Source organism: Melanotaenia boesemani, chromosome 12 (genome assembly GCF_017639745.1).
Source record: "Melanotaenia boesemani isolate fMelBoe1 chromosome 12, fMelBoe1.pri, whole genome shotgun sequence".
Classification (NCBI taxonomy): Eukaryota; Metazoa; Chordata; class Actinopteri; order Atheriniformes; family Melanotaeniidae; genus Melanotaenia; species Melanotaenia boesemani.
The window spans coordinates 1,164,008-1,188,728 of record NC_055693.1 but is presented as its reverse complement, the minus strand read 5'-3'; the positions used below and the strand labels follow the sequence as shown (position 1 = coordinate 1,188,728).

At 43.8% G+C, this 24,721-nt stretch overlaps 1 protein-coding gene across 1 annotated transcript in view; it reads right to left on the bottom strand.

The window, feature by feature from the left end:
• Positions 1 to 24,721, bottom strand: part of ttn.2 (titin, tandem duplicate 2) — a 253,726-nt gene that overhangs the window by 120,008 nt on the left and 108,997 nt on the right. Inside the window, 23 exon segments of the mRNA XM_042002074.1 lie at positions 1,865 to 2,131; positions 2,361 to 2,487; positions 2,650 to 2,789; positions 3,185 to 3,448; positions 3,609 to 3,875; positions 3,963 to 4,229; positions 4,823 to 4,949; positions 6,603 to 6,742; positions 6,844 to 7,113; positions 8,244 to 8,522; positions 8,599 to 8,994; positions 10,039 to 11,661; positions 12,072 to 12,116; positions 13,389 to 13,463; positions 13,541 to 13,600; positions 13,693 to 13,743; positions 13,983 to 20,108; positions 20,895 to 21,062; positions 21,221 to 21,307; positions 21,509 to 22,201; positions 22,342 to 22,431; positions 24,011 to 24,310; positions 24,518 to 24,610. Coding sequence (XP_041858008.1) covers positions 1,865 to 2,131; positions 2,361 to 2,487; positions 2,650 to 2,789; positions 3,185 to 3,448; positions 3,609 to 3,875; positions 3,963 to 4,229; positions 4,823 to 4,949; positions 6,603 to 6,742; positions 6,844 to 7,113; positions 8,244 to 8,522; positions 8,599 to 8,994; positions 10,039 to 11,661; positions 12,072 to 12,116; positions 13,389 to 13,463; positions 13,541 to 13,600; positions 13,693 to 13,743; positions 13,983 to 20,108; positions 20,895 to 21,062; positions 21,221 to 21,307; positions 21,509 to 22,201; positions 22,342 to 22,431; positions 24,011 to 24,310; positions 24,518 to 24,610 — 11,955 coding nt within the window.

Here is a 24,721-nt window from a genome sequence, read left to right as displayed (position 1 = left end):
GAGAAGCAGGATCAAGAAGATTTTCCTCTAACTGCCTGCAAGATTTAACCCTTAAAACTCCTCCAGATCTCCCCGAGGTCCATCTCTTCTACTATCAGTGTCTCAGGAACGGTGGTGTGTAGCTCTGTGGGGTAAACTGTGATGGATAGCTACCCTTTAGCTTCTACACACTGGTTTATACTGGGATTAAAAGCTGTTACAGACTGGTTTATACTGGGATTAAAAGCTGTTACAGACTGGTTTATACTGGGATTAAAAGCTGTTACAGACTGGTTTATACTGGGATTAAAAGCTGTTACAGACTGGTTTATACTGGGATTAAAAGATGCTACACACTGGTTTATACTGGGATTAAAAGATGCTACACACTGGTTTATACTGGGATTAAAAGATGCTACACACTGGTTATACTGGGATTAAAAGATGCTACACACTGGTTTATACTGGGATTAAAAGATGCTACACACTGGTTTATACTGGGATTAAAAGCTGCTACAGACTGGTTTATACTGGGATTAAAAGCTGCTACAGACTGGTTTATACTGGGATTAAAAGCTGTTACACACTGGTTTATACTGGGATTAAAAGATGCTACACACTGGTTTATACTGGGATTAAAAGCTGCTACAGACTGGTTTATACTGGGATTAAAAGCTGCTACACACTGGTTTATACTGGGATTAAAAGCTGCTACAGACTGGTTTATACTGGGATTAAAAGCTGCTACAGACTGGTTTATACTGGGATTAAAAGCTTCTACAGACTGGTTTATACTGGGATTAAAAGCTGCTACAGACTGGTTTATACTGGGATTAAAAGCTGCTACAGACTGGTTTATACTGGGATTAAAAGCTGTTACAGACTGGTTTATACTGGGATTAAAAGCTTCTACAGACTGGTTTATACTGGGATTAAAAGCTTCTACAGACTGGTTTATACTGGGATTAAAAGCTTCTACAGACTGGTTTATACTGGGATTAAAAGCTTCTACAGACTGGTTTATACTGGGATTAAAAGCTGCTACAGACTGGTTTATACTGGGATTAAAAGCTTCTACAGACTGGTTTATACTGGGATTAAAAGCTGCTACACACTGGTTTATACTGGGATTAAAAGCTGCTACAGACTGGTTTATACTGGGATTAAAAGCTGTTACACACTGGTTTATACTGGGATTAAAAGCTGTTACACACTGGTTTATACTGGGATTAAAAGCTGTTACAGACTGGTTTATACTGGGATTAAAAGCTGCTACAGACTGGTTTATACTGGGATTAAAAGCTGTTACACACTGGTTTATACTGGGATTAAAAGCTGTTACACACTGGTTTATACTGGGATTAAAAGATGCTACACACTGGTTTATACTGGGATTAAAAGATGCTACACACTGGTTTATACTGGGATTAAAAGATGCTACACACTGGTTTATACTGGGATTAAAAGATGCTACACACTGGTTTATACTGGGATTAAAAGATGCTACACACTGGTTTATACTGGGATTAAAAGCTGCTACAGACTGGTTTATACTGGGATTAAAGGCTGTTACACACTGGTTTATACTGGGATTAAAAACTGTTACAGACTGGTTTATACTGGGATTAAAAGCTGTTACAGACTGGTTTAAACTGGGATTAAAAGCTGCTACAGACTGGTTTATACTGGGATTAAAAGCTGCTACAGACTGGTTTATACTGGGATTAAAAGCTGCTACACACTGGTTTATACTGGGATTAAAAGCTGCTACACACTGGTTAGAGTAAAAAGAACAAATACAGCAGAAACTGGCTTGTGGAGTTTTAAGGGTTAGAGGCTTTAGAGAAACACTCCGACCCTCCACGGAGCACACAACCCTCTTTACCTTTAATAATCAACTTCCCAGAGGTCCTCTTGTCTTCAGCCTCAAACATATATTTGGCTTCGTCTTCGTATCTGGCAGATTTTATAACCAGAATGTGTCGTTTTCCCTCCACTTGGAGCTCAAACCTCTCGTCGTTTGATAACTCCTGAGTTCCTTTCAGCCAACGGAAACTTTTAGGCTCTCTGGAAATTTCCAGCTCAAACTTTGCCGTGTCCTTTTCGTACACGTGCACATCAGCCAGCGGCGTAATGAACGCGACTGGGATCTCTGTTGGTTCAGACAGACACAGTTAACATCCAGCGCTCGGGGGACATGACGGAGCAGACAAGACAGCCCAGAAGTCCAAAAGGACATCTCAATGTAATAGCATTTATCTAAAGAAGCTGTAAATAACTATTACATTTCTGTGGATAAAAACAGGGGCTCCAGCTTTTGTTTCCATAGAAACCAAAGCGTGTGAAACCTCAATGAGGTAGAGGAGGAGGTGAACGCTCACCCTTCACTCTCAGGTTAGCTGAACACCTGGCGTTAGCAGCCGTGAACACCAGCTCGCCCGTCTGAGGCACTTTGCAGTTGTAAAACACCAGCGTGTGTTTGGTGCCGTCCTCCACGATCTCAACGTCCTGCAGATGGTCGACAAACTTCAGCATTTCACCAAAATCACTCAGACCAGGTCAAAGTTTGGCTCAGTTCACTTTTATCTGCCAGACGTCTTCAAACCTTCACCCGAGACGTCCAGATGAAAGTGGACTGAACCAGATGCGAGACATTTGAAGGGGACGTACGGCGGATGGACTGAGGACTTCTCCGTTCAGCTTCCACTGGCCGTGGATGTCGTCCTCGCTCAGCTCGACCTCGAACCGAGCCGTTTCTCCGTGGAACACCTCGATGCCGTACATGGGACGGACCACCTTGATGTGGCGGGCTGACGTTCAGGAGAAGGAGCAGAGTTCTTGTTCAGAGTTTAAAGCTTCAAATAAAACCAACAAACACTCAGACAGATGGAGGTGCGGAGTTACGGAGAATCCACAGACACAAACATCACAGAAACCTCAGACACTGAGATGGAAGACCACCTCTGGTAGGACCACCAACCACACAGCGGTTAGAAGGTCATCCATTTGGGTCTAAATGGGACCACCAGAAGGTTTGTTACAGGAAACAGACACAGTTTTGGAGGAAGACCACTACAGGACAGATGTAGCGTCTTCCTGCCACTGACGGAGACAGAGACCACACAGAGAACTTTTGGGGGGGTGGAGTTAGGAGGCGGTGCAGGAGCGTCCAGATGGGTGGAGGTGAAAAAAACCCAGTCTTTACCTTCGATATGAAGCGCCGCCGTCGTCTTGTCTGTCCCACAGTCACAAACATACTGTCCTCTGTCTTTGTCTCCCGCTTTCTTGATGACGAGGGTTCTGCGTTTGCCCTCCGCTTTGATGGACACCATCTTCGAAGCCTTGACCTCAGCCTCGTCGTGGTACCACATCACGTCTACGTCTTTGCTGAGCTCACAATCTAGAACCACATCTTCTTTCTCCACTGCGGAGAAGTCCTGCAGCTTCACCGTGAAGTACGGATCTCCCTCTGGAACGTGAACATGCTGGTGATTCTCAACATACAACACGCAACATACAACACAACAAATACACTACCAAGACAAACACCACCAGGTCACTCTGGACATGGACAAACATGGACAGACTGAGGCGACGGGGATAAAGGATGGTGAATGTTGTCCGTTTACCTATGACTGTCAGGTTGGCCATGGAGGGAACTCCTCTGGCCTCAGCCTTAATCTGACAGGTATCATCTAGAGTCACCTCCTTTATCTCCATCAGGTGTTTCTTCCCGTCCATGTGGAACAGGACGGTTCTGCTCGGGTGGATTTTAATGTCGTTCTTGTACCAGGTGACGGAGATGTTCTCATGAGACAGTTCCAGCTCGAAATGAGCCGTTTTACCTTCCTTTACAGTTTGGTCCTTCAGAGGAGAGATAAACCTGAGCCTGATACCTACAGGTGAGACATGGCCGTCAGTCAGCCTGCAGAGAAAACACCAAAGTTCTGCCGCCGCGTCCCGACAGCCGCTCCAGCACTTACCCTCCACCGTCAGCCTTGCCGTCGAGGTTTTACCCACAACCTCCATCGTATAGTCATCCTCATCATCAAACTCACAGCCGTTAATGACCAGCATGTGCTTCTTTCCATCGTCGATGATGTCATACTTCTGGTCTGCTGTGATGATGTCAACACCTTTGTACCACATGACCTTAGCCACGTCCTTGTTGATGGTGCATTCAAACTTGGCCTGTTTCTTTTCCGGCACACAAACATCCTTCAGCGGGACAACAAAGTCCATTTCCAGCTCTGGTGTGGAGGATGACACAGGGACAGCACAAAAACAAGACAACAGTGAACAACAACAACAAACAGAGAGGCAGGTTCATGTGGACCCACGCCGGCCTGCTGGAGACACCAGCTTGGGAGGAAAATGTTCAAGGACCCCTGGTGCTGAAGGAACTTCTTCTTTTGTCTTGATGAGTGTTTCAGTTCCAGGACTCGTCGTCCTTCCTCTGCTATTCTATCAAACCTTTGTCATATTTTCATTCTCTCTTGTTGCTGGAAGTAAGGCGATGGATGACGGAGCTGCTGGAACTGATAAATTCATCCACTCGCATCAGGAAATGTTACGAGACAGACCAACGAACAGACACTCCATAACGGACAAACAGATACACAAACACAGTGGAAGCAGCCGCCATCATTCTTTCTCGCCTTGTTGGGCTTCATGAAGTGGCACCAAGAGCAGACAAGAATCATCGATCGGTTCGGTAAAGATCTAAGGTCCGCCCTCGCGGCCTTATGGCTTTATTCAACCAGACACAGACCTTAGACCTTTATTCTAACAGCTGATATCCTGGAAGGAGACTCCAGTGACGGACACCAAGAGCGATGCTTACCTTTGACAGTCAGCATTGCAGTTGTTACGGCGTTCAGAGCCTGGTAGGACACTTCTCCAGCCTGATCCAGCCGGCAGCTTTTCAGCATGAGCCTACGAATTGCCCCCTCCATCTGGATGTCACACGTCTGAACGTGACGAATACATTATAGTGGTGAGTATTATATAATAACATATAATACTGTCCTGATCCAGTCCTCATGTCTTCATCTCTCACTTTGTTCTAAAGTGGTCTTGATCATTAGTTCTCCAGCTTTCTGAAGCTTTTTCTGCGTTTTGCTCCATTTCCAGTTCAGTCCGTGTACCGGACCAGCTCCAGTCCGTGTACCGGACCAGCTCCAGTTCTGGTAGCGGAACAGCTCCAGTCCTGGTACCGGACCAGTTTCAGAGGAGCTTAACTCTGACCTATGAATCATTCAAAGGTCAGAGTTTAGCTGGGTGGAACAGAAGTCGTCCACCAACCGGAAAGTCGGTGGATCGATTTCAGGCTTCCCCTGACTCCATGCTGAAGTGTCCTTGGGCAAGACACTGAACCCCACTTTGCGTCCCAATGTGTCTTTCGGGGTATGATTGTGTGTGTGATTGGGTGAATGTGACATGCAGTGTAAAGCGCTTTGATTAGTCAACATGACTGGAAAAGTGCTATATAAGTACAGTCCATTTACCATTTAAACTAAAAAAAGCCTGCTATGCTAACATAGTGGCTAACGTTATCTTGTTGAGGTTAAAGTTATCTTCTGCGGACAAACATAGTGACTGATGTCACTTTGTTTTTGTTTTAACTCTCCTTTAAATTAGTTGCTAATGCTAACATAGCAGCTCATGGTATCTTGTTTATGCTAACATTGCAGCTAAAATAATTGGTAAAGCTAATCCAGCAGCTGATAATGTGTAGGCTAATGCATTAGCTGACATTTACATGTTCATGCTAACATAGCAACAAACATTAGCTTCTTTAAAGTAATGCTTTGTTATTAGACTCATTTAACTGTTAAAATTGCTGTGTTTTGGCAAACAACACACCATATTTATGCTAACATTAACAGCAGCTACAAGCATCTTGCTTTGTCTAAAATAGCAGCTACGGTAATATATGTCAGGCTAATATGTTTAGACTAGCATTGTCACATTTAGATGAAACTAACAGTAGTTATGTTTTTATGCTAAAATAGGAACAACAGATTGATCTTGTTTAGGCTAACACTGCAGCTAATGACATATTCATAAAGCTAGCTTATTTAGGCTAAAATAGCTGCTAAAATGATCCAGTTAATACTAATATAGTGGCTAATAGTATCGTGTTAAGGTTAATATGAATTGAATGTGTTTTTTCTTTCTTCTGCCACTAAACTCTGACCTGTGATTACTTCAGACAGGAAAAAAGGCTCCTAACTCAAGAGATGAACCAGAGTTGTGTCTGCACATAACAGACAAATTAGCTAAGTTCATAAAGGAATCTTCAGGCTCTTTGTCACAAAGACCCATCATTTGGTCCCTCTTTCCAAAGAAGAGCTTTGGAAAGTCCTTCAGGAAGTCTGGAGAACTATTCCTGAAGACAACTCAAAGGAATGATGGTAAGCTTCTCTAAGACGATGAAGGATAGAGCTGCTCAGACCAAAAATTCATTTTAAGACACTGACTTTATATTTATGATTAAAGACGTGTCAGTAAATGAACAGTTTCCTGTTTAACTGGACATATAAAGACACGAGGCTGGATCAGGACTTTCTTTTTAAACAGAACTCTTTGTTAAACTTTAATGGAGGTTCTGTAGCTCATACCGGGGATCTGGTCAGAACCTCTCCTTTGAGTTTCCATTCCCCTGGAACATCATCCTCAGAAATCTCCGTCTCAAACGCAGCATCGTCCTTCTCGACCACCTCCGTGCTGGTTAGGGGTCTCAGGATCTCAGCCTCCCGCTCTGAAAACATCAGCGCTCAAAATTTTAACCCGGTTAGAACGAACCTGTTTAAACTGAAGGACGGTAGTTAAAATGAGGAAAAAGCAGGTAAACGGATAAACCTCCTAGCGTTAGCTTGGCGGTGTAGATGCGTCCTTCCACCTCCATGGCGTACTCCGCCACATCGTCCGGCTGACAGTTCTTGATGGTCAGAGTCAGCTCTTTTCCCTCCTTCTTGATCTCCACCTTGTCAGATGGTGTGATCTCATTCTCTCCCTTCAACCACTTCCAGTTGGGAGTTTCCTTGAAGAGCTCACATTTAAATGTGGCAGCAGCCTTTGGCTTCACATGCTGGTCCTTCAGTGGTCTCACTATCCAGTCTTTGATGATCTCTGTTGGAGTTAAACATCACTTGATGATTGATCATTAGCTAACTATAAATATATGGGTACCAATGCCAATATCTGACATGTAAATCCAACAAATTCTGCTTCTTCCATTCATGGCTGTGTTTCGAGAAAAGCCAAACGAAAAATACATCAAAACATACAGTTTGATCAGGAGAAATGTGCTATGACTTTTGAAAGCGAGTCATCACACAGTTTTTACAAAAACAGCAAAAACTGTGAAATTTCTCCCAAAGACATTTATCGGCTTCTACTAAAAAGAAAGGAATAACGCCCACTTTGCCTCATAACTCAGGCAAACGTTTACATAGAAACTTCTTCCAAACTTCAAAAAAGCTCATAAAAAATAAATTTTTCATATTTAATGGTTTGGAAATTTGATAAAATCAGAACTACCCTCAGAGTCTCCACACTCTAGGGTAACTTCTCATTCCTGCCCATAATTTCTACTGCACATTTACAGTTAAACCATCGAAGCGTAGGCATTTTTCTCTTCCTCACCCAGCATGACCATCATTGTGAAAGGCCTCACAGTTCTCTCTCAGACTGCCTCAGAGCACTTAGGACACCCGCTGCTGGCTTCATTGACTTCCATTCATGTTTTACTCAGGTTTTCCTCTTCAAGTCCAGAGGCTAGGGGTGTTACTAACCCGCCATAAAAACCACATAGAGGACAGATTTCTAAATGACTTATTGTTTTGGATCAGTAGCGTTGAGCCTGAACTCAACGGAAATACGAGCCTTTGACACTGGGTATCTCTGTGGTAAAACAAGACACCACCGTCATAGCAACGCCAACTATCAGGCTCAGACACCATCGTCATAGCAACGTTAACAATCAGGCCCAGTTCTGTGTCTTGTTGGAATCACGCACACAACTCCACATTGTGAGGACGTCATAACATCATTCCAAATGTCCCTTTTGCTACAAAATCAGCTGGTCCTAATTTCTAAATAAAATATTCCATCATGGCTGCCCTTGTAGGGCCTGTATCATCTGATCACCCCCACCCATTCTGTCCACCAGGTAATTGAGTATCTCACCACGTGGCAGCAACATTACCACCCACCACAATTCCTTCTGAAACGTTCCGGTTGAACAACTTTAATCTCACCGATCACTTTGACATTGGTGGTGGTCTTCACGTCCTCCTGGCCATCCACCTCACAGGTGTAGGTGCCAGCATCTTCCTCATTGGAGTTCTGGATGGTGACGGAGTGCTGCATACCGATGACGTTGATCTGAACCTTGCCTTCCTTCTTGGTCAGGACCTGGTCGTTCTTCTTCCAGACCACGTCCTTCTCTTTGCTCAGCTCACAGGTCATGTAGATGGGTTGGCCCTTCATGGATGACGTCTCGGCATCCAGCTCCTTGATCCATTTTACCGGCAGCTCTGAAACAACACAGGGAGACAATGAGCCACTTCACACGGATAAAACTTCACCCCGACAGCAGAAAACAGGTCGTACCTTCCACGATGAGCTTGGCGGTGCATGTGATCTCCTTGCCGGCGTTCTTGGCGATGCAGGTGTATTCACCGGTGTCCGACAGCTGGACGTCAATGATGTGCAGCTTGCGATCTTTGCCATCAGAGGTGAACTTGTGTTTGGGACTCTCACGCAGGTTCCCGCCATCTTTCATCCAGGAGGTGACAGCGGTGGAGGGCGACACCTCGCACTCGAACACAGCAGACGAGCCGATGGACTCGGCCTCCTTCAGAACGATGTCCTGAAGCTTCTTGATGAACTTCAGAGGGACGGCTTTGAGCTTGAATCCTCCAAACCCTGGCTCTTCTGGTGGAGGTGGGCCCTTACCGGGCCTCAGTCCACGGCCCCTACCTTCTCCGGGGGACGGCGTCTGTTTGGCTGAAAAACAATCAAAAGCTGAGTCTGACATCACCACACGGTAGGAGGAGCAATAAGCTCATTTGTTTAAAAAAAACAATCAAGTAATAACACAACTAACTAAATAAATAAATAAAATACACCATTTCTAATTTTTTTAGTTACCCTAAAAAATATTTATAATTAAACAACTTAAAAAAACACTTTTATTTATTTATCCAAAGATGTGAAATAAAAAGAATAAAGAGTAAAACATAAGACAAATTTATAAAAAATAAAATTAAGAAAAGACAAAATATTGTAATTATTATACATGATATATTTAGTTATCATTAACTAAATTAAAATAAAAAAGACAAAAAGTGACGAATAAAAAAGATTTATTTTAGTTATCGTTTTCAAAAAATAAAAATTAAATTAGACAAACCATCTTCGTTTTATTTTTTTTTAAAATATAGAAATAAAGAAATAAGAATTTGTTAAATTATGTATTTAATAAATGTATTTACTTTAATATATTCAATAACAAATCGAAAAAGATAAAGACCAACTTTTCAAAAATTATTTTTTGTTATTTAAGCACATAAAAATAAAAATGAAATAATAAAAGAAACGTACGTTTCAGCCCTCTACCTCGGCCTGGTCCCGCCTCCTCTGCTGGTTGTCCCTCTGTTCAGAAACACTCAGTCAGTTTCCTGCTTATGACATCATCACGTGTTTATAAACATGTCAGAGAGACCATGAGGTCATGTGGATGAGCTCTTATGAAGTGATGAGAGTGAGATGAAGGCAGACGAGGGATGACACAGTTTTTACGTCATGAAGAACACGAATGAGATGATGTCATCACACACACACACGCGCGTGCACACAGTTGACATAACGGAGATGTGGGGAAGTGATGAACATGACCAGACACGTGGATGACAACAGAAAAAGAAGAGATGGCGTGAATCGCATCACAGTGAAAATATGGCGCTTTAGATGGCGGGATGATTGACGGCACACGGGGGAGGGGGGGTTTACTGGTCGCCACCCAACATGTTGGGGCTGCCACCATCTCACCTCTCCGGGTCACCCCTGGGACCTCCAGAGCTCCTTCCTCTCCTTCACCTTCCCAGTCCTCAGAGCCGTAACTGTCCCGTGGAACCAGTTCCCAGCCCCAGGCCTCCTCCTCCTCCTGCTCTTCAGCCTCCTCTGCTTCAAACTCCTCCTCAAAGACCTCCTCCTCTGGCTGGGTGGCAACCTTTTTCACCTGCACTGCTCCAGGTGAGACCTCCTTCACCAGAGGAACCTTCTTGTCGGGCCTAGCCTCCTCCGGTGAGGTTTTCTTTGGGACCTTCCTGAGCGTCACGGCTTCAGCTGAGTCTTTGGGTGAAACGCTTTTAGGAACCTTCTTCAGCTTCTCGATGCTCGGCCTCCTCTCAGCTGAAACCGCCTCAGCTTCTTTTAGCGTCTCAACTTTAGGAGATGGTGTCTTCTTGAGCTCCACCTTCTTAAGTATCTCCACTGGCTTCAGGACCACCTCGTCCTTCTCCTCCTTGGGCTTTGGTACCACTCCCTTCTTCAGCTGCAGAGCTTTGGGTTCCTCAGAAACCTCCTCAGGTTTGCCAACAGGAGCAGGAGTTTTCTTCTGCTCAGGAGCTGCTTCCTTCTCCTTCGGCTTGTCCGGCTTCACCTCTGGAGCCTCTGGGACGTGGTGTTTCTTTGGCGTGACCTCTGGTTCTGGTAATTTTGGTTTTTCTTCTGGACTTGTGCGTTGACGCTGCAGCCCATCGACCGGCTTCCTCTCCTTCTCTTCGGCTGGCTTTTTCCCCAGCTCTGCAACCTCTTCTCTGTAAGGTTTGGAGGTGGGCTTAAGGCTCACACTCTCCATCTCCTGCTCAGCTGTTGGGATTTTCTTCACCTTGGTGGGTGCTGTGACCTCCTCGGGCTCCTTCTCTGTAGGTTTCTTCTCATCTAGAGGCTTTGGGACCTTGGCAGGAGGCCCCTTCACCTCCAGAGGAACCTCCTCCGCAGGTTTCTTAGCAGGTTCTTTGGGTTCTACCTCTCTGGGGATCCTGTCTCCCTTCTGGAAAGGCCCTATGTCTCTGTCCGGCCTCTCTTTCTTCTCTTTCTCTGGTTCCTCTGATGGTTTAGGAGGCTTCTCAAAGGGTTTTAGTTTCACTACTTCTGGTTCCACTTCATCTAAAGGCAACTTCTTCACCTTTTTCAAGGGAGCAGTGGGTGGAGAAGGTTCTTCCTTTTTTGGTGGTTTTGGAGTTTTTTTCAGAGAAAGTTTTTCTTCTGGTCTTTCATCTTTAGGGACCGGTTTCTGGCGGGTCCAAGCATCTTTAGCTGTCTCTTTTTCTTCCTGTTTCGGCTGAACAACATCAGGTTTTTTCACCACGTCGGCTTTATCCCGAGGCTTCTTCTCCTCCGCGGGCCTCCTGGTGATGACGGACATCTCCACAGCTTCTTCTTTATGGACCATCTCCTCCACGTGAACCACGGTGGTCTTGGTGACCCTCTGAGGTTCCTCCTCCTGTTCGGGTTCTTTAGATGGAACCGAGGGGATCTTCTTCAGAGTGACAGTCTCCTGCTCCTCTTCCACCTCCCTCACCACTCTGCTCGCTTTCCTCAGGGTGGGAATCTCAAACGTCCCGTCTTCTTCCAAATGAATTTTACCTTTTCTGTGCAGAACCGGTTCTGAAGCAGCAAAGGTTTGACATCATTTACACTTAACAGACATCACCACCGCTACGAACACAAAAAACACACACCTGACAACACACAATTAAAAATATACAAATCATAAATTAATTCAACCTTCAGACAAACAAAAAACTCACTTTTATCTTTGATTCAGAAAAGTCGAATAAATGATTAAAATAAACCCTGATTCTAAAAAGGTCAGGACTCTGTAAACTGGAAATAAAAAGTCATTTTCTATTCCCAGCAGGGTTAGTGAGGTTTTATTTACATTTCACACACGAGTCCTGAATGTTTTACAATCACGCTTCTAATGTGACATAAAACTAGTTGAGTGGGGATCGTCTCTGTAGATCAGTGTGTTCTGAGTGTACTGAGGTGGAGGCGGAGGTGAGGGGCGCTCCTACCTTTCTTGACTCCTCCTGGTGCCTGGATGGGTCCTTTGGTTTCATCTAACACAGAAGTTCAGAGAGTTGTTAGTTCAGCTATGAAAGCAGAGATTTAACACTATAAACATGATGAAGAAAAATGAGCTCAGTTCTGTCCAAACGGACACGATCATGTTGGGTTCAGGTTTAAAGGATCAATGGCACATAGAACCAGACAGAACCAGACAGAACCAGACAGAGGCAGACAGAACCTGACAGAACCAGATAGAACCAGACAGAACCAGACAGAACCAGACAGAGGCAGACAGAACCTGACAGAACCAGACAGAACCATACAGAGGCAGATAGAACCAGACAGAAACAGATAGAACCAGACAGAACCAGATACAACCAGACAGAACCAGATACAACCAGACAGAACCATACAGAGGCAGATAGAACCATACAGAGGCAGATAGAACCAGATAGAACCAGACAGCACCATACAGAGGCAGACAGAACCAGATAGAACCAGACAGAACCAGATAGAACCAGATAGAACCAGACAGAACCATACAGAGGCAGATAGAACCAGACAGAAACAGATAGAACCAGACAGAACCAGATACAACCAGACAGAACCAGATACAACCCGACAGAACCATACAGAGGCAGATAGAACCATACAGAGGCAGATAGAACCAGATAGAACCAGACAGAACCAGACAGAACCTGACAGAACCATACAGAGGCAGATAGAACCAGATAGAACCAGACAGACACAGATAGAACCACAGATAGAACCAGAAAGAACCTGATACAACCAGACAGAACCATACAGAGGCAGATAGAACCAGATAGAACCAGACAGAACCAGATAGAACCAGACATAACCAGAGAGAACCATACAGAGGCAGATAGAACCAGATAGAACCAGACAGAACCAGATATAACCAGACAGAACCTGACAGAACCATACAGAGGCAGATAGAACCAGATAGAACCAAACAGACACAGATAGAACCAGACAGAAACAGATAGAACCAGAAAGAACCTGATACAACCAGACAGAACCATACAGAGGCAGATAGAACCAGATAGAACCAGACAGAACCATACAGAGGCAGATAGAACCAGACAGAACCATACAGAACCAGATAGAACCAGACAGAACCATACAGAGGCAGATAGAACCAGATAGAACCAGACAGAACCATACAGAACCAGATAGAACCAGACAGAACATGCAGTTGACGGGCTGGACTGAGCTGCTGCTAAACTTCAGCTGGGAGCATCAGCGGTGGAGAAATAAGAGGATGAAGCATCTTCTGTGGAAGCCGATGGATGGACCTCTACCTGTCTCAGGAGGAAGCTGCTGGGTCACAGCTGCTTTGTCTTCTGGTTTCGCTTCCTTGACCGCCGGCTTCATGGCTTTAAAATAAAAAGCATATCAGCTGAGGTTGTGTAAACGCTCACTACAACAGAGTTTGTGTGAGATGACCGTCTACCTGGCCTGGTTTCTCCCGGTGGAGACGTTTTCTTCTGCGGCCTGGTTTTATCTGGAGCTTCTACAAAGTAAACATGAACAAAAAGCTTCCTGACTTCTTACAAGAATTCACACTCTTTAACGAATGCTTCAACACACACATGAAGATGGTACCTTCTGGCTGTGTTTCTTTGACCTGTGGCGGCTCAGTTTCCTTCACAGGAACTTGGAAATAAAAGAAGACAACAGTCAGCGAGTGAAAACACAGAGCTGGAGGAGGATGCAGCCTCAACAAACAAACAACAACGAGGGGTGAAGTGCTGCGAGTGAAAGGATGCGAGCTCCTTCAGGTGAAGCAGTGTGCTCACACAGGATGGGTGACATGAGATGAAACCCCATCATGAACATGAACACTCTGAAGTGAACGTGCACGGCAGCGTTTGGTGATGGCGTGCTCCGTGTACCTCTGGAAGCTTCCTTAAGAAGGACGCTTGGTTTCCTGTTTTCTGGAGGAGGTGCGTGAACCTCTTCAGGCTCGGTTCTGGGGCCAAACGTCCCGGATTCGGCTCTATCTGTTACTGAGGGCTCTCTAACCCTGGACTCCCGCTGAGGAGTATTGGACTGAAACTTTCCTGTCAGACGCTTGACTTCTTCAGGTTTCTCTCTGACCGTCTCTGAATGGGTTTCTGCTGCTGGAACATTAGATTCATCTCCACCACACAAGACCTGATCCATTTCAGCCTTCAGCCTGATCGTCTCCTCACCTCCAAGTAATCTGTCTTCTCCAGAAACGTCCCCTGGCCTGTAAAGCTTCTGTCCTCTGGATGGATCAGAAGAGATAAACCTCTGTGGCGTATCTACCATCACATCCATTAGCCGCTTCAAAGAGTCTCCAGAAACACGATGAAAAGCCTCAGATTCAGACTGAAGTCTGGCTCTCACAGAGTCGACTTTAACTCGTCTAGTCTTAGCTGTCCTTTCCTGAACAGAGTCTGGACTCTCTGTCTGTCCACCTGCTACTGGCTCATCAGTGCTGATGTATCTGGGACTGTCTGGTTCCTCCATCACAGCTGCAGCTGAGCTCCATCCCTCAAGCTGTTTAGTTTCTGTGTCTTCTAGTTCAGTCACGCTACTGTGTTCATCCTTAACCGCCCTGTATCGAGACATTTCTCCTTCTTCGTCCGACCTTTTTCCCAAACTGGATTTCTCAGAGTCCAGGTCAAACGAGGAGGTTTTATCTTGAAGTGACGTCACGTGTTCAGACAGGACAAACCGCTGGAGTCTGCTGGGTTCATCCTCACAGTACTCTACAACCTGAGATCTTCCAGATGCTACCTCCATCACAGGTGTTTCAGATACCCTGTGGACCCATTCCTGTTCGGTCCCAGCTTCTTCACAGGAAGTAAAATGACCATATGTCTGCTTCAAAACAACCGTCCTGGACAGCTTTGTGTCTTGATCTGACCGTTGTTTAAACATCTTCTGTTCTGTGGTGGCACCACCACTTTCTCCTTGTTCTGGTGCATCACCAGCCTGCTGAATCAGATCTGATCCTGGTTTTTCTGTCTCCACTTCTTTATGCTTTTCAGACTTTGGTCTTTTTTCTTCCAGAGCTTCATCTGTCCCATGAGGAACCTGTTCTGGTGAGTCAAACTCTTCCTGGGTAAGAGGTCCAGGAACTGTTGTCCTGTCCTCTCTCATCTCTGTTTTACTCTGCAAAACATCTGACACTTGAAACAGCTTTTCTCCTGATTGTCTGGTCCTGTCTGTTAAAAAGCTGATCGTCTGAGGTTTATCTTCGTCTATTTGAGGTTTAGCCTCATCAATCTGAGTTTTAGCGTTGTCTGTTTGAAGCTTAGCTTCATCTATCTGCGTTTTAGCTTCATTTAGCTGTGGTTTAGCTTTGTCTATCTGAGGTTTAGCCTCATCTATCTGAGGTTTAACTTTATCTATTTGAGCTTTAGCTTCATCTATCTGAGGTTTAGCTTTGTCTGTTTGAAGCTTAGCTTCATCTATCTGCCTTTTAGCTTCATTTAGCTGTGGTTTAGCTTTGTCTATCTGAGGTTTAGCCTCATCTATCTGAGGTTTAACTTTATCTATTTGAGCTTTAGCTTCATCTATCTGAGGTTTAGCTTTGTCTGTTTGAAGCTTAGCTTCATCTATCTGCGTTTTAGCTTCATTTAGCTGTGGTTTAGCTTTGTCTATCTGAGGTTTAACTTTATCTATTTGAGCTTTAGCTTCATCTATCTGAGTTTTAGCCTCATCAATCTTAGGTTTAGCTTTGTCTGTTTGAAGCTTAGCTTCATCTATCTGCGTTTTAGCTTCATTTAGCTGTGGTTTAACTTTGTCTATCTGAGGTTTAACTTTATCTATTTGAGCTTTAGCTTCATCTATCTGAGTTTTAGCTTTGTCTGTTTGAAGCTTAGCTTCATCTATCTGCCTTTTAACTTCATTTAGCTGTGGTTTAGCTTTGTTTATTTGAGGTTTAACTTTGTCTGTTTTAAGCTTAGCTTCATCTGTCTGAGTTTTAGCCTCATCAATCTTAGGTTTAGCTTTGTCTATCTGAGTTTTAGCCTCATCAATCTTAGGTTTAGCTTTGTCTATCTGAGGTTTAGCCTCATCTATCTGAGGTTTAGCTTTGTCTATCTGAGTTTTAGCCTCATCAATCTTAGGTTTAGCTTTGTCTATCTGAGTTTTAGCCTCATCAATCTTAGGTTTAGCTTTGTCTATCTGAGTTTTAGCCTCATCAATCTTAGGTTTAGCTTTGTCTGTTTGAAGCTTAGCTTCATCTATCTGTGGTTTAACTTTGTCTATCTGAGGTTTAACTTTATCTATTTGAGCTTTAGCTTCATCTGTCTGCCTTTTAGCTTCATTTAGCTGTGGTTTAGCTTTGTCTATTTGAGGTTTAACTTTGTTTGTTTGAAGCTTAGCTTCATCAATCTTAGGTTTAGCTTTGTCTGTTTGAAGCTTATCTTCATCTATCTGCCTTTTAGCTTCATTTAGCTGTGGTTTAGCTTTGTCTATTTGAGGTTTAACTTTGTTTGTTTGAAGCTTAGCTTCATCAATCTTAGGTTTAGCTTTGTCTGTTTGAAGCTTATCTTCATCTATCTGCCTTTTAGCTTCATTTAGCTGTGGTTTAGCTTCATCTATCCGAGTTTTAGCCTCATCAATCTTAGGTTTAGCTTTGTCTATCTGAGGTTTAGCCTCATCTATCTGAGGTTTAGCTTCATCAATCTGAGTTTTAGCCTCATCAATCTTAGGTTTAGTTTTGTCTATCTGTGGTTTAGCTTTGTCAATCTGAGGTTTAACTTTATCTATTTGAGCTTTAGCTTTATCTATCTGAGTTTTAGCCTCATCAATCTTAGGTTTAGCTTTGTCTATCTGAGGTTTAACTTTATCTATTTGAGCTTTAGCTTCATCTATCTGAGTTTTAGCCTCATCAATCTTAGGTTTAGCTTTGTCTATCTGAGTTTTAGCCTCATCAATCTTAGGTTTAGCTTTGTCTATCTGAGGTTTAGCTTCAGCTATCTGAGTTTTGGCCTCATCAATCTTAGGTTTAGCTTTGTCTGTTTGAAGCTTAGCTTCATCTATCTGCGTTTTAGCTTCATTTAGCTGTGGTTTAGCTTTGTCTATCTGAGGTTTAACTTTGTCTGTTTTAGCTTCATCTATCCGTGTTTTAGCATCATCAATCTTAGGTTTAGCTTTGTCTATCTGAGGTTTAACTTTATCTATTTGAGCTTTAGCTTCATCTATCTGAGTTTTAGCCTCATCAATCTTAGGTTTAGCTTCATCTATTTGAGGTTTAGCCTTATCAATCTGTGGTTTAGCTTTGTTTGTTTGAAGCTTAGCTTGATCAATCTGTGGTTTAGCTTTGTCTGTTTGAAGCTTATCTTCATCTATCTGAGGTTTAGCTTTGTCTGTTTTAAGCTTAGCTTCATCTATCTGAGGTTTAGCTTCATCTATTTGAGGTTTAGCTTCATCAATCTGTGGTTTAGCTTTGTCTGTTTGAAGCTTATCTTCATCTATCTGCGTTTTAGCTTCATTTAGCTGTGGTTTAACTCTGTCTATCTGAGGTTTAACTTTATCTATTTGAGCTTTAGCTTCATCTATCTGAGTTTTAGCCTCATCAATCTTAGGTTTAGCTTCATCTATTTGAGGTTTAGCCTCATCAATCTGTGGTTTAGCTTTGTTTGTTTGAAGCTTAGCTTGATCAATCTTAGGTTTAGCTTTGTCTGTTTGAAGCTTATCTTCATCTATCTGAGGTTTAGCTTTGTCTGTTTTAAGCTTAGCCTCATCAATCTTAGGTTTAGCTTTGTCTATCTGAGGTTTAACTTTATCTATTTGAGCTTTAGCTTCATCTATCTGAGTTTTAGCCTCATCAATCTTAGGTTTAGCTTTGTCTATCTGAGTTTTAGCCTCATCAATCTTAGGTTTAGCTTTGTCTATCTGAGGTTTAGCTTCAGCTATCTGAGTTTTGGCCTCATCAATCTTAGGTTTAGCTTTGTCTGTTTGAAGCTTAGCTTCATCTATCTGCGTTTTAGCTTCATTTAGCTGTGGTTTAGCTTTGTCTATCTGAGGTTTAACTTTGTCTGTTTTAGCTTCATCTATCCGTGTTTTAGCATCATCAATCTTAGGTTTAGCTTTGTCTATCTGAGGTTTAACTTTATCTATTTGAGCTTTAGCTTCATCTATCTGAGTTTTAGCCTCATCAATCTTAGGTTTAGCTTCATCTATTTGAGGTTTAGCCTTATCAATCTGTGGTTTAGCTTTGTTTGTTTGAAGCTTAGCTTGATCAATCTTAGGTTTAGCTTTGTCTGTTTGAAGCTTAGCTTCATCTATCTGAGGTTTAGCTTCATCTATTTGAGGTTTAGCCTCATCAATCTGTGGTTTAGCTTTGTCTGTTTGAAGCTTATCTTCATCTATCTGCGTTTTAGCTTCATTTAGCTGTGGTTTAGCTTTGTCTATCTGAGGTTTAACTTTATCTATTTGAGCTTTAGCTTCATCTATCTGAGTTTTAGCCTCATCAATCTTAGGTTTAGCTTCATCTATTTGAGGTTTAGCCTCATCAATCTGTGGTTTAGCTTTGTTTGTTTGAAGCTTAGCTTGATCAATCTTAGGTTTAGCTTTGTCTGTTTGAAGCTTATCTTCATCTATCTGAGGTTTAGCTTTGTCTGTTTTAAGCTTAGCTTCATCTATCCGTGTTTTAGCATCATCAATCTTAGGTTTAGCTTCATCTATCCGAGTTTTAGCCTCATCAATCTGTGGTTTAGCTTTGTTTGTTTGAAGCTTAGCTTGATCAATCTTAGGTTTAGCTTTGTCTGTTTGAGGTTTAGCTTCATCTATCTGAGGTTTAACTTTATCTATTTGAGCTTTAGCTTCATCTATATGAGGTTTAGCTTTGTCTGTTTTAAGCTTAGCTTCATCTATCCGAGTTTTAGCCTCATCAATCTGATGTTTAGCTTTTTCTATCTGAGGTTTATCTTCGTCTATTTGAGGTTTAGCTTCATCAATCTGAGATTTATCTTCATCTATCTGCGTTTTAGCTTCATTTAGCTGTGGTTTAGCTTTGTCTATCTGAAGTTTAGCCTCATCTATCTGAGGTTTAACTTTATCTATTTGAGCTTTAGCTTCATCTATCTGAGGTTTAGCTTTGTCTGTTTGAAGCTTATCTTCATCTATCTGCCTTTTAGCTTCATTTAGCTGTGGTTTAGCTTCATCTATCTGAGGTTTAGCCTCATTAATCTGAGGTTTAGCTTTGTCTGTTTGAAGCTTAGCTTCATCTATCTGCCTTTTAGCTTCATTTAGCTGCCGTTTAGCTTTGTCTATCTGAGGTTTAACTTTGTCTGTTTGAGCTTTAGCTTCATCAATCTGAGGTTTATCTTCATCTATCTGAGGTTTAACTTTATCTATTTGAGCTTTAGCTTCATCTATCTGAGTTTTAGCATCATCAATCTGTGGTTTAGCTTTGTCTATCTGTGTTTTAGCATCATCAATCTGTGGTTTAGCTTTGTCTATCTGAGGTTTAACTTTGTCTGTTTGAGCTTTAGCTTCATCAATCTGAGGTTTATCTTCGTCTATCTGAGGTTTAACTTTATCTATTTGAGCTTTAGCGTCATCTATCTGTGTTTTAGCATCATCAATCTGTGGTTTAGCTTTGTCTATCTGTGTTTTAGCATCATCAATCTTAGGTTTAGCTTTGTCTATCTGAGGTTTATCTTCGTCTATTTGAGGTTTAGCTTTGTCTATCTGAGGTTTAACTTTATCTATTTGAGCTTTAGCTTCATCTATCTGCGTTTTAGCTTCATTTAGCTGAGTTTTAGCTTCATCTATCCAAGTTTTAGCCTCAGCTATCTGAGGTTTAGCTTTGTCTATCTGAGCTTTAGCTTTGTTTGTCTGATGCTTCACTATATCTGTGACAAAATCTGATGGACTTTGTCTTCCAGCTTCTGTAATATCTTTCTGGGATATTATTTCCTCAGTTGCTTCATGAAGTCTCTCTTTATCTGCTGTAACATCAGTTCCTCTGATTTCTGCTAGCTTTTCTGTTAAAGTTTCCTCCTTCATGGCTTCAGCTTCTACAGCTTTACTGTCTTTAGGAAAAGAAATGTTAACTGTACCCGTCTTCCCTTTAACAATAAAAGCTTGATGTTTGCTTGTTTTGTCTGTTTCTTTGTCAGCTGTTGGATGTTCTGAGATTAGCTCTCCTTTAAATTTCTGAGTTTCCTTCTCAGGGGATCTGGTTTCTAACAGGATCTGTTTTTGTCTTCCTTTCTTTGATTCTTTCTGGAAAACATCACTTTGTTCCTGACGTGTTACAAAATTTGCTTCTGGGATTTTTTCAGAATCAACATAAGTTTCCTCCTGAAACGATGAAATGAAACACTTTGTTCCAGTCTTATCCATCCTTGTTTTTATTCTTGCCTCCATCTGCTCATCATCTTTACTTGCCGTTTGCTGCACCACTTCCTGACTCCCATCTTTATTCACAGTGTTGATCGTAGAGTCAGTCGTGTACTTTTCCTCCACTCCCCGACATTCAACGATTTCAGGTTCAGACGAAACTTCTTTAGTTTTAATAAACCAACCTTGTCTTTTTGAAGCTGTTTGAATATTTTCAGCCTCTAAATATTTTCCATTTTTATCAGGTGGCTTCAATTTAATGTGCTCGTCCTCTGAAGGCTGATTAATAGATGGATGTGTTTCGCTAACTTCCTGTACCATAATACCACTTTTCTTTGCTTCGTACTGTTTCTGATCAGGTTCGACTGAGACGTCAGATTTTCTTCTGTTCTGTTTTTTAGTTTCATATTTCATGTTTACTGTTTTAACAGCTTTAGAGCCCAGTGTCTTTAAACCATCAGTAACAGATAGTTTGCTTGTTTCATGCATCTCTGCTGCTTCTTGGATGGTCCTTAAAACCTCATCTTCTGGCACAGATTCTTCATCTTTTTGGAAAATAGGAACTTTTCGTTCACCCTCTTCTCTTTCTGCATCCTTCTCAGCCCAGAATTCTGTTTCCTCGTCCGTTGAAAGAGAAGTGAAAGCTGCTTACGGTTGGAAAAATGTAAGAAGGTGTGAAGAGAGAGCACCATGAGGCGGTGCCAAGAGATTAGGACAAAACAACACAGACACAAACGTTAAACACAAGAGATAAGAAGAAGTAAGAGGATCTGAAACCAGAGAGGAGGTGTCGGTGTTGTACCTCTGTCTGGTCTTTTTCCTCCTGTTACTGCTTGTGGATCAGCGGCAGGAGCGGTGGTGGGAATCTTCTCAGATTTGGTTTCGGTTTCTTAAAAGAATCAGTGTTAGGGATGTGATATTTAAGAAAGAAGAGGAAGAAAGCTTGAACAACAAAGACTTAAAAAAAAGACATAAGAACAGAGCGAAGTGATCTGAAGATGCAGTGAAATTCTGACCCCTGGTGGTCAGGCAGGGTATTACTGATGGAAGTGTTAAAAGATGAAGATGATGTTAAATTTTCTTTTGGTACCTCTGGCAGCTGGTTGTGTGGAAGTCTTCAGAGGGACTGAAGGTTTAGTTCGATCCTCCTTCCTCTCCGTTTGCACTCTCTCAGGAGGAGTTTTCTTGGATTCTTTGAGTTCAGGCTGAACTTCGGCCTCCTGTGGGATGTCTTTTGGCTTCCTCAGCCCATCACCTGTTACTGACTCTTTTACCTTGTCAGAAACTTTCTGCTTTTCTGGGCTAAAGATCTGAATCTTTTTCTGTTCAGCTGCTTTGTGCTTTTTATCTGGACCTGTTTCAGCTTTCTCTACGTTCAGGTGAGCGTGGATCATTTCTGCTGCTCTGCTCTCGTCTTTCTGCTCATCATCACATGTTAAAGCTGCTCCCTCATCCTTCCCCCTATCAGGATGTTGTCCTGCTTCTGAGCTGCTACCAGAGACAGACGTGATGTTCTCTGTCCTCTGGAGTTTAAAGCTAGTCTTTTCTGACCTGACTGATGTGCCATGTCTTCTCTCATCTGAACCCTCCTCAGCTGTTTCCTGCTGCAGTCTGACCTCGGTCGGCCTTTCGTCTCTCCTGTCTGACTCAACAGAAATCTCTCCTCTCAGCTTTTCTACCAAACTAAAATCTTCTTTTTCTGATGAGGCTTTGACCATCTCACTGCTGGGAGGCACTTCTCTCCTCGGAGCTCCATCTTTTTGATCAAAAAGACTTTTGGCTTCTTTTCAAATAAGTTCAAGAAGAAGGAAGAAAAAAAGAAGAAGGCGTCATGAGGCGACGCCAAAAGGTGACAATGAGACACAAAGACAAACATCAGTGTTAGAAGAGACCACAGCTGACTTCCTGTTTTCAGATGGATACCTGTCTGAGGAGAAGAAACTCTTTTCTCCTCGTCTTTGGGACGAAGCTTCTCCGTCTTCTCAGCTTCGCGTTCTTTTAAAGACTTTTTCTCTTTTAATCCAAGATGGCGAGTGAGAAGAAGATGGTCACAGAAAAATATTCAGTTAGTAAACAAACAAAAGGCATCTGCAAACATTAATTTACACAAGAGAAGAAGTCAGACCTCAGAGAAGGAAGAAGTCATGAAACCGTTTAAAGCAGCAACAGTCGCCACGGCAACAGGACAATGAGACATTCTGCTCGTCCTTTACCTCAAATCACCTGGAAAAAGTTTCTGACTCGTCTAAGTTTTTATCTTTTATCTTTTATCCAGTAAAGTTTGACAACCTTTAGGTTTGTTAGTTTCAGCCAGCAGAGGGCGCCATGTTGACACGATAAGGCTGCAAAAGCTTCTCCTTCTGGTGCCATGATTCCCGACTGTAGGCAGTTTGAACCACGCTCCGCTCCGATCCGAACCGCTCTGATCCGAACCGCTCTGATCAGAACCGCTCTGATCAGAACCGCTCTGATCCGAACCGCTCTGATCCGAACAGCGCTGATCAGAACCGCTCTGATCCGAACCGCTCTGATCCGAAACGCTCTGATAAGAACCGCTCCGATCAGAACCGCTCCGATCAGAACCGCTCCGATCCGAACCGCTCCGATCAGAACCGCTCCGATCCGAACCGCTCCGATCAGAACCGCTCCGATCCGAACCGCTCCGATCCGAACAGCGCTGATCAGAACCGCGCCGATCCGAACCGCTCTGATCAGAACCGCTCCGATCAGAACCGCTCCGATCCGAACCGCTCTGATCCGAAACGCTCCGATCCGAACCGCTCCGATCAGAACCGCTCTGATCAGAACCGCGCCGATCCGAACCGCTCCGATCCGAACCGCGCTGATCCGAACCGCTCTGATCAGAACCGCGCCGATCCGAACCGCTCCGATCAGAACCGCTCCGATCCGAACCGCTCCGATCCGAACCGCGCCGATCCGAACCGCGCCGATCCGAACCGCTCCGATCCGAACCGCGCCGATCCGAACCGCGCCGATCCGAACCGCTCCGCTTCGATCCGAACCGCTCCGATCCGAACCGCTCCGATCAGAACTGATCCGAACCGCTCCGATCAGAACCGCGCCGATCCGAACCGCTCTGATCAGAACCGCTCCGATCAGAACCGCTCCGATCCGAACCGCTCCGATCCGAACCGCGCTGATCAGAACCGCTCTGATCAGAACCGCTCCGATCAGAACCGCTCCGATCCGAACCGCTTCGATCCGAACCGCGCTGATCAGAACCGTGCTGATCCGAACCGCGCCGATCCGAACCGCTCCGATCCGAACCGCTCCGATCCGAACCACACTGATCGGAACCGCGCTTTGCACTGATCCGAACCACGCCGCTCCGATCCGAACCGCGCTGATCCGAACCGTGCTGATCCGAACCATGCTGATCTGAACCGTGCTGATCTGAACCGGGCTGATCTGAACCATGCTCCGCTCTGATTTGGACCCGGCTCTGCTCTAATCCGGACCACGTGCCGCTCTGATCCCGACCACGCACTGATGCGGACCATGTGCGGGGTGGAGCTCCTGGACTGTTGCTGTTCATGAGGAAAGGAAGAGGCGAGGTCTGCCTCGGTTGTACCTTCAGGAGGAACTCGTTCACCCGCAGAGATCCCATCTGTTGGCTTTTTCTCAGGTTGAACAGAAACCTCCTCAGATGGCTTCTTCCCTGCTGGTTTCTCCGGAACTTTCTTTGCAACCATCTTTGGAATTTCCTCGTCTTTCCTCCCAGGTTTGGATGTCTCAGAGATCTTCGTCTCCACCTCAGGCTGCCTCTTGGGGACGCTTTCAGCTGTTTTATCAGCAGGTTTGGTCTCCAACACGACCACCTCATCACGCACCTGCTCAGGTGCTTTCTCAGGAACAGGTTTGGGTTTCAGAGCTTTAAGAGGGGTTGACAGAGACACATAAGGACCATGAAGACCAGGACAACATGAGGACACAAGGGCTGCAGTTTACTCTGATTCTCCATTTTCAACCAGATCCGACTGTAACCAGACCCGTGGGGTTCGGGTCGGTTCTGGTTCTGGAGAAATCTTTATAAACCACCAACCTGTAAGAGACGAGGAGGAGGAAGCTGTTCAGATACCTTTCTGCTTCTGTGCCGGTTCTTCTTTGGGAGGAACCTCGATGGCTTTCCTGGCTGCTTTAGGAGGTTCGGGAACTTTTTCCTCTTCAGGAACTTTAAGAGCATCAAAGACGAGCAGAAGGCAAAGAAGTTTGTTAGAAACAGGAAACACTCTGTCGAGTGAGAGCGCAGTGATTAGTCCCGCTGAAGGTGGCCAGGGTTTAG